The sequence below is a fragment of the Capsicum annuum genome, chromosome 10 (genome assembly GCF_002878395.1).
Source record: "Capsicum annuum cultivar UCD-10X-F1 chromosome 10, UCD10Xv1.1, whole genome shotgun sequence".
Lineage (NCBI taxonomy): Eukaryota > Viridiplantae > Streptophyta > Magnoliopsida > Solanales > Solanaceae > Capsicum > Capsicum annuum.
Genome location: NC_061120.1, coordinates 215,826,003 through 215,835,688, shown reverse-complemented (window position 1 = coordinate 215,835,688; position 9,686 = coordinate 215,826,003). Strand labels below are relative to the sequence as shown.

Sequence of the window (9,686 nt, the reverse complement as noted above, 5' to 3'; positions counted from 1 at the left end):
TCCACGAGCTGAATGACCTTGTCCTAAGCATTCTGTTTGGATGAAGATTGGTCAAAAAGGTCAAACAAATTTACTACTACTTGTTATGTAAAATTGTCAAAAATGCCTTTAAATTATGCCGAGGAGTATTTTTAGGCCAAACTATTATCGGCATGGACATTTTTAGAATAAACTACAACAAACCCAGTGTATTCTCACAAAGTGGGGTCTGGGGTAAGATGTATGTAGTCCATACCGCTACTTCCGAAGAAGTATAGAGGTTGTTTCCGATAGACCCCCGGCTCAAGAATAGTAGACATGGGGTGGATAACATAACAGAAATAGAAATAACAGAGATAAGCCGTAAGGAATAATAAAACATAAATCAGAGAAGTACGCAATACGAGATATAAGGCAACACGCAATAAGAAAATCGGAACTGAGAAATTATGAATGGGATTGATGCGTAGAAGTAACACTCACAAACCATAGGCACCTATGCGCACAGTCCTAATAGTACTAGCCCACTAGCCTTCTATCCTTATTCGCCACCTTCACACCTTCCTATTTAAGGTCATGTTCTCAGTAAGTTGAAGCTGCTCCATGTCATGTCTGATCACCTACCTCCAGTATTTCTTCGGCCTACTTCTACTCCTACTGAAGCAATCTAACGCTAATCTCTCACACCTACGAACTGGGGTACCCGCGTCCCTTCTCATCACATGTCCAAACCATCTCAGCCTTCCTTTCTGCATCTTATCCTCCACTAAAGCCACTCCCATCTTCTCTCTCGGATAATCTCATTCCTAATGAAATATCTTCGAATAAACTATTAATGAAATATATCTTTTCTCAATTTCATCTAGTTTAACAGATACGAAGTCTATTTTGCACCTTCACCAAAAAAAAAAAAAGTCTATTTTGCACCGTTTACCTATTTTTCATTGTTTATTTAGTACCTTCATCTTATTTATCTTAGAAAATTACTTTTTTTTGGTTAGGGAAAAGTTTCCATTTACAAAGTAGGTGTTTAGGCATGAAAGACAAAAATATATTCACTTTATTGGAATTTTTGAAGTTGGAGTGGTGTTTGACCATATTATTTGGAGTTAATATTTAAAATTTAAATATATATTTTGAAAAAAAAATTATAAGGTAAAATCGAGTATTTGATATTTCTATTGCCAAATTTCGAAATTATTCATGACCAAATGGGTCCAAAGTAATATTCATATAAATTCAAAATCGAATAAAAAAATATATTAAAAACTAATTATGTATTTTTATGAAGATAAAAAATTAATTGAATATATAGAAAACTAATTATATAACTCGATAAATTCAAAATTAAAATTTATTAAATTTCAAAATATATATATTTACGTCGTTTTGTCCTTGTTATTTTGGTAAACAGTAGTCGAAGAATTTTGGAATGAGTGATTTTCATGTTTACAATAAAAAATTAAGGAAAAATATTCTATTTTTCCAATTACACATGAAAAGACTGAGACCCAAACTTTAGAAAGATATTATTATCTGAACTAATTAAAATTATATTTTTAATAATCTTAGTGGTACAATGGCACACACATATACACATATAAATACATATGTGCTATATAGATATTAAAATTATCAAAAATATAATTTTAATTAATTCAAAAACAATAGCCTCCTAAAATTATCTCTCCCTTTTCAAGTTCTCAAAAATCAAACAATACCTCAGGGTAACGGGCATGGAAGGTCCACGATATCACACAATTTCCCCCTTTTCCAACATGAATACACATACAAATCAATAAATAGACCTCCAAAATTAACCCCAAAAATTTAGTAATGAACAAAAATGGATCACTACAAAGTATTAGGGTTAACAAAAAGCGCAAGCAAGGAAGAAATCAAACAAGCATTTCGCAAATTAGCAATGGAATTTCACCCAGACAAACACGCACATTCTTCCAATCAGTTAAAGGAAAACGCTACGTTCAAATTCAAGCAAGTTTCTGAAGCGTATGAGATTCTAATTGACGATCGAAAGCGAGCTGATTATAATATTAAGTGTAATAATAGTGAGTATTGTAATCAGCGGAGTAAATATTATTATCAGAATGGATATAGGGATACTTATGGTTATGGCTATGGGTATAGTCGAGGTGGTGGTGGTTCTGCTAGTATTGTTAATAAATTTGAGATGGTACTAAGGTTCATGACGACGAGGGCGTTTCTACTCAATGCTGCACTTGCTGGGTAATTAATTTTCCCTTTCTCACTTATATTGTTTGATTTGGTGCGGTGTGTTATCCCATTTTGCTGTTTGTTGTGTGCTTTTATGTTTTTTGTTTGTTATACTGTTATCTGTCCCGAGTCGGGTCTATCGGAAACAACCTCTCCACTTCATCGGAGGTAGTGATATGGACTGCGTACACTTTTCCCTCCCCAGACCCCATTTTGTGGGAATACACTGGGTATGTTGTTGTTGTTGTTTGATTTGGCAAGGACTTCAAAATATTATCAGAATGTATACAGGAATAGGAATAGTTTTGGTTATGGGTATGGTCGGGCTGGTGGAGATTGCGGTGGTGTTTCTGCTCGCATTATTAATAATTTGAGATGGTACTAAGGTTCATGACGGCGAGGGCTTTTCTACTCAATGCCGCACTTTCTGGGTAATTTTCCCTTTCTCGTTTATGTGATGTTGTTTGATTTGGTAAGGGGTTTAGTAATTTATGCGATGTTGTTTCACTTGACATGGAGATTAATAATTTATATGATGTTGTTTGATTTGGCGCGGTGTGTTATCCCATTTTGTTTGTGCGGAGTTTAATAATTTATGTGATGTTGTTTGACTTGACATGGAGTATAATAATTTATATGGCGTTGTTTGATTTCGAATAGCTAGTTTATAATCCATAATAGAGTCCGACTACAGCGACCAAATTGATTATCTTCATGCATGAGAAGGATATTAGATTACCTAGTAGAAAAGATTGAAAAATCATCACAAACCTCCCTTATTTCTTTTCTATTGCAATTTCTGGATTATTATATGATGATTTTTTCACTTAAGTATTAATTTGTGGGTGTTTTGTTTCCTTTATTATCTAACGGTGTGATACCCCTTTTTGTTGTTTTCTTTTATGTTTTTTGTTTGTTATACTGTTATCCGTCCTGAACCAGGGGTTTATCAAAAACAACCTCTCTACTTCGTGTGAGGTAGTGGTATGGATTGCGTACACTTTACGCTCCCCATACCTGTGGGAATACACTGGGTATGTTGTTTTTATTGTTTGATTTGGCAAGGAGTTCAATAATTTATTTGATGTTGTTTCATTTGTCACAGAGTACAATGCTAAACTTGCTGGGTAATTTCTGTTTTTATTCCTTTTTCATGCTCGCTACATCCATTTTGTATGATGTATTTGATTGGCACAGAGGTTTTAAGTTATATTACTGGTATTACAGTCAGAGGGGGAACTAGAATTTGAAGTTTACGGTTCCGGAACTTACCACAGAATCCATAACTCGTCTTAGTTATTATGTTCGGAACTAAATATTTATACGTATTTAATAGATTTTCTAATGCAAGTACGCAGTCTAAGCATAAGCAGCTTGGTTCGTCTGAACCGTAGCTAGCTCAGTCTTTGATTACAACAGCAAGAATAATAACTACCCCTCAATCTCAAACTAATCTGAGTTGACTATATGAATTCTCAATATCAATCTTGCTCCATTTTGGACTTGTTTCATTCCGATACTTAAAGATTATATTTTCAACTCTAGAGGAAAGTCATCTTAAGGATAGTGGAAGTATCGAATTTGTTAAAAATGAAATAAAAGAAAAATCACATGAATAGTTTAATGAAAGTATTATGGACTGCCCTACAGTAGAGACACTCATATAAATTGGGAAGGAGGGAGTATTGAATACCCTGTAGTTCTTGAGGAGATATGTATTGTAGCTGTGTTCTTTAAGACTTTTTTTGTTCCATTAGACCTAGTGGTGGTTCATGCGAATTATGTGATTATAGTAGTTACGAAGTCAAAGTAGAGGTGTTGAGTTTATCAGTCTTCGGTTCCAATCTTCATTAAATGTGAGTTTGTGTTAGACTTATATCTTGGTATTCTTCCTACTTGTGTGTTCTAGATGCTGTTAATGTGCAACAGTAGGTGTTGTGTAATTGTAAAATCTCAAACTAATTTGTGTAAAGCTGTGATCTTTAAAGGCGTTTTTGTTCCATTAGAAATAGTGGTTGAGTCACGCGACTATGTGATTATAGTAGTTACCTTGTCAAAGTTGGAGGTAGTTAAGACTTAAATGTTGGTATTCTATTGTGCGCTAGATGCTGTCAATGTGCATCAGCTGGTGTTATGCTCCTTTAACAGACCCCCCCCCCCCCCCCAAAAAAAATAAAAAAAAATAAAATAAAAAATAAGACAATGTAATTTAAAATTGTATATTTATTTTGAACAATTAGACATGCAATTTGTTATATTAATTGGTTTGTTGTTATGTGGTGTTGTGTATGCTATATCAGCTGCAGTTGGTTTTCCATGTAATTTGAAGTTTAATTCTTCTCTGCTTGTTTCTTTTGGATCTAGTTGGTTTTGACTAAATAAGTGAATTACAGTTAAGAGTCAGAATCTGTGTTACTTCTACTTTTGTGGTTGTGCCTTACCGAGTTCATGAATTAGTCTCATCGCGAGTTTTGAAGGTGGATATTCAATGTTTCTGATCTTTCTGTTCAATTATGATGTGTTTGTAACGAGGGAACTGTGGCATATTGGCATTCCCCTGAATAGTTTTACTGTATGCTATGGTTATAACACTTTAATTGAATCATTAAGGGAGACTAGCAAACAAAGAAAGACACTTAATCTATGGGTGAATGTTGAATTCTAGTGGTAGTTTCTGTGATACTTGTAAGGTAACATTCATCAAGATCAAATAGAATTGAACCAAGAGGAATATCTTGCTGAGGCCTGAGGTTTGCTTTTGTTCTAGGAAATTCCATGTGAGCGTTACTATACTGTATTTTTTGTTATATACACTGTCATGTTCAAATTTGAATCGAGTGGCCTTCAAAGACCACTCATGTTCACTGGCCTAGTAGTTTTGCCATGCCTTTATTCTTCTAAGAAGTTCGTTGGATAGTCAAGAAAATTTGGCATTTCAAAATTGTCCCATTGACTGTCCAGTCTCATCCTTTGGGTTTAGGTGACTTCTATATATATCTGGTTCTTAAACTTCCTGATTCATGCAAAACGACTTGATTATTTAAAACATCATTTTGTTCTTTTATCTACCTCAATTTTGACCCAGTTAAAACCTTCACAGGACACACCGCTGATATATGTATTTCCTTGCAGTGTATTGTTAGGTGCAACATATGTAATTGATGCAGGTGGGGAGGCACTATGGAAGATGCAAAATTCTGGAGTAAGACTTCTCTTCCTTTTTCGCCGTCACTATCCATACACTTTTTGTTAATTGAAACTGCATGGAGATTAACGAGAATACTATTTAACTGTGAACAAGAAAAAGAAATGTAGTTCAAGGTCTTAATATTGCCTTCACTTAGTAGTAATAAATTCGGTCCTCTTTTTTTCTTGTTTCAATGGTAGGATTGCATATGATTATCTAATTTCACGATGCTACTTGATTTAGAATTCCTTTTGCATAAGAACTATCTTCTCCTAGATCCTTATGTGGCCGGCCATCAAACCTACGGTTCATACAGCATTCGTGAAGCTGGGAGTTGAGTTAATGTGGATAGCTAATCTAGGACAGTCAGTGAGTTGTGAATGTCTGTTTTCAATCCCTTTACATATAAGAAAATGAGACAAACCTGTTTTCTGTTTAGATAGCTTTCAGAGAGGTTCTGGTGCAGTGACTCCTACTTCTTGAAGCTTATTTTCCAATCTCATGCATCTCATCTTTCTTGTTTCTGTAATTTATATTGACGTGAATACATCGTTCTCTTGTAGTACAAGTATTTGTTATTTTTGGTAAGCAGTAAAATATATGAATACTTTTCCCTAACAATATTCTTCGTGATCTTTTGCGTGTAGAAATCGTTTGAAGAAGCAATGGAGTCTGTAGAAAAAGCTAAAGCATTTGATGACAAACGATGAAAGGGGGTTCTGCTGTATAGTTGTCTATTTTTGTCGATGGGTTCGAAATTGCTTATGGAAACCCTGCATCATACAACTTCTGAAACAGAAATAAATTACTGCAATTTGCAAATGGCTGAGCTGAGGTCTGCCATTGCTGTCAAAATTGCACGTTTTTTTAATATGGAAACGGAGAGGGAGATAAATTTGTAAGAGGGTTTTGCAGCGACGCATCCTTGTATATAAGAAAGAAACTGTTTTGTGTTGTGGTATTGCTGATCTCGTATTCATCATTATAACCAAATAGAAATGTGTGTAGATGTAGGTATGTTGAGTCTTTAGGGGTTGTTTTGTTGGTAAATAAGAGATTACAGTCATGGTATCTTCTACTTTGTCCTCTGTTACATGTTGCTTAGTAGGTTGTCCATTTTGTTTCCAGTTTTGGTATCTCTGGTAGTATTATCTCGTTTCAGTTGCTTTATATCGTGCTAGTGTGTCATTCCTGCAAACGTGCTTCATTTTCTTTCTTTTGAGCCGAGGGCCTATTAGAAGAACCATACGTCTTACCCTCCTCAAATTTCACTTGTAAGATTACATTGAATATGTTTGTAGTTGTGGCATAAGCCTGCAATGATCGTGTTATATCCTTTTTCAAGTGGAACTGAAACAAATTGGAAAGGACTTTTTGCCCAACAAATATCAAAATCATTTTACTAGAATCAGTAATGAAGAAAATTATGCACATATTCTTCTTAAGTAGGGATCGATTAGCTTTAGACTTTGAAGTGAAGTCATAATTATGAGTAAAGCTTTTGCCAAAACTTTTAATGATGCAAGAGAAAGGCAATTTGAAGCAAGTTCAAAAATTAAACATATACCACTACCTCAGATGGAGTAGAGAGGTTGTTTTCGTTCCCCGACTCAGTGCAGATATCAGTATAACCACAAAAAAACATAAAAATAAACAACAAGATGAAATAACACACCGCAAGATAATAAAAGAAATAAGACACCAACTGAGTAATACTATAAACTATCTATTCAAGATCACAAACATCCTCAGAATACTACGAACAAGAAACTACATGCACAGACCTTCTACCCTAATTCGCGTCCCCCACACTTTCCTATTTTATGGAGATATGAAATCTCGCCAGCATGCCTCTTGCAAGCTAGAACCTCGCTAATCACCATAGCAGTGGCTCAGTGTGCAAGGAGCCTTAAATAACCCTTGCTTCAAAGATGGTAATTTTATTCCTCTAACCGGGGTGATTGCTCCCTTCATAATCTTTTTATGATTAGTTCGCGTGTAGAAATCTTTCTATCTGTAGAAGAATCAGGCCATCGCTTTAGGTTAAAGCAGTGCGTTAGCAACTGAGGCTGAGCTAGACCGGATGAAACTAGGAGATGAATTTTCCAATCCAGTATAGAAAGTAAGCAGAACCTTAAGAAACCATGTACATGGCTAAAAATACCGATAAATGAGGAAATATGTTGTATATTGTTATTCTGAGTTGGTGAATCAATATACAGTGCAACTGTTCTGTAACTGTATGTAGCAGTCGATTCCCTTTCTATACGGATGTATGCTAAAATCCAAGAAAAAAAAAACATTAAGAACCATGCTAAGCACACAAGATGTTTTGGCCAAACAACAAAATATCAGTAACTAGCTTGTTATGAGTAGAACTGCAACTCATTAGCAATAAAACTACTTATAGCAATAGTTGATACATAGCTAGTTACTCAAATTTACCAAATCATATAGTATACTACACGCCCCACCAACAAATGGGATGAATTTTAACATTCTTAACAATATTAGGTGAAACAAAATGAGTTAGAGAATCAATAGAGGGACAAACCTCAATAGACTTGCAATTTACAGATAGAACAGAACAAAGTATAGCTGAGCTGAGCTGTCCCTTTCCTATTCGGAACCTTCAAACAAGAATGTACCGAACGCAATTAAGTTTTTGCTAAATCAAAATGTATGTCTTAGAACTGAATATATCCTGTACTTTCTAATTTCTTCCTCCTCCACATATCAGGGGTCAAAACATCAAAAGATTCGTCGAAGTCCCAACAACGAATGGCTCCATCAACAACCTTGTCAAGAAGTAAAAGATAACCCCCAAAGCAATGGATATAGGGAGTGCTGGCAAGGCATGTCGACAAACAGCTAACAGTATAAGTGTGCACGCTAATCCAGATATAATAGCGAGATAACAAGCGTAAACAGTCATCATATCATACATTGCAGCTCTCCCAACCAACACGCTATAGAAAACAAAGTCTCCTAAACCAAGCCTTATTCCCCTCTCTCTTTCCTCCGCTCCCTCGATTATCCTCTCCAAAACACGACCTCGATCACTCTCATTACTCTCCCTTATCTCTTCATTCGCCATCGCCCTCTCTCTTCCATCTCCACCACCCATCAACGGTAACGTCTCCCCCTCAATTTCAACCTCTCTAACACCATCAATCTCCTCATTTTCACTCCTCGTCTCATTCATCCCCCTCCCATCCCTACCCACATTTCCACTCCTCGTCTCATTCAACCCCCTCCCATCGCGACCAACATTTCCCCTCCTCGTCTCATTCAACCCCCTCCCATCCCGACCTACATTTCCACTCCTCGTTTCATTCGCCCCTCTCCCATCCCGACCCACATTTCCACTCCTCGTCTCACTCACCCCCCTCCCATCGCTCCCCACATTTTCACTACTCGACATAACACTCAACTCCACCGCCTCTCCCTCCGAAACCCCAGCTAACAAAACCCCTAAACTCTGTCCTCTACTCCCCGCTCTCGACCCCACATTCGGCCTAGCCTCGTACACCAACGCAGGCAACTCGTCGTCCCTACTAGAAGCCAACTCAACCAACATCTTCAACGGTCCACCAGGCGCTAGAACCGCAACCAAATCATACAAAGCAAGCGCAACTAACAAAACCCAAGTAGTCCATTCAGGCAACTTAGTAAACCAAACCGCCACAATGATCCCCAACGCCACCATATACATCTGATTAACCAAAATCGGTACCCCATTTGAAAAAACCGATAACACCCCTAACACAGTAAAATTCAATAAAATCACTGTAAACGTAACACAATCAATCGGGATATTCCCAATTTGTATAATTGATAGTAAAATCGAACCCCCCATTGAACCAAGAACCATTAAAGCCGAAAATCGAATGTAATACTTCAAGAAATTAGTGAAACGGTAGTAATAGAGGATTACTAAGAGGAAAGTTACGAGGGTTATTAAGAGGATGAAAACGGCGGCGTTTAGTAAAGCGCCTTCGAGTTTTTGAGTTGTGGAATCGGATGGGGTTTCGAGGTATACGAGGTTAGCGGCTGTACGGATTGAGGAGGTGGTCGGGCTGGTGGTGGAAGAGAGGAAGGAGATGAGAAGGACGACGAGGAACATGCAGATGGAAACCGGTGACATTACTCCGATGATTTCTACTCCGATTGATTCGAGGATGCTGCCGGTGGTGTCCATGGTGGGGGGGGGGGGGGGGGGGTGGGGGGGGGGGGGGGGATGGAAGGGTAGAAATGAGAAGATGGGAGTGCTGAAGTAGTAGTG

The 9,686-nt window shown here is 37.0% G+C and overlaps 2 protein-coding genes across 2 annotated transcripts; one reads left to right on the top strand and one right to left on the bottom strand.

The window, feature by feature from the left end:
- Positions 1-1,621: 1,621 nt before the first annotated feature.
- On the top strand, positions 1,622-6,528 carry LOC107843737 (chaperone protein dnaJ 72). Its single transcript, XM_016688113.2, has 3 exons — positions 1,622-2,226; positions 5,347-5,416; positions 6,049-6,528. The coding sequence occupies exons 1-3, from the start codon at positions 1,826-1,828 to the stop codon at positions 6,109-6,111; spliced, it is 534 nt and encodes a 177-aa protein (XP_016543599.1). The 5' UTR covers positions 1,622-1,825; the 3' UTR covers positions 6,112-6,528.
- A 1,222-nt stretch (positions 6,529-7,750) lies between these two features.
- LOC107843736 (presenilin-like protein At1g08700) lies at positions 7,751-9,686 on the bottom strand. The gene has a single exon (XM_016688112.2). The coding sequence runs from the start codon at positions 9,600-9,602 to the stop codon at positions 8,145-8,147; it is 1,458 nt and encodes a 485-aa protein (XP_016543598.2). The 5' UTR covers positions 9,603-9,686; the 3' UTR covers positions 7,751-8,144.

What these genes read in the sequence shown, in the direction of transcription:
- LOC107843737 (XM_016688113.2), top strand. Translation starts at nt 1,826, where the DNA reads ATGGATCACTACAAAGTATTAGGGTTAACAAAAAGCGCAAGCAAGGAA. An exon ending in CTCAATGCTGCACTTGCTGG is followed by an intron (nt 2,227 to 5,346) that starts GTAATTAATTTT and finishes ATTTCCTTGCAG; the next exon opens with TGTATTGTTAGGTGCAACAT. An exon ending in GGAAGATGCAAAATTCTGGA is followed by an intron (nt 5,417 to 6,048) that starts GTAAGACTTCTC and finishes TTTTGCGTGTAG; the next exon opens with AAATCGTTTGAAGAAGCAAT.
- LOC107843736 (XM_016688112.2), bottom strand. Translation starts at nt 9,602, where the DNA reads ATGGACACCACCGGCAGCATCCTCGAATCAATCGGAGTAGAAATCATC.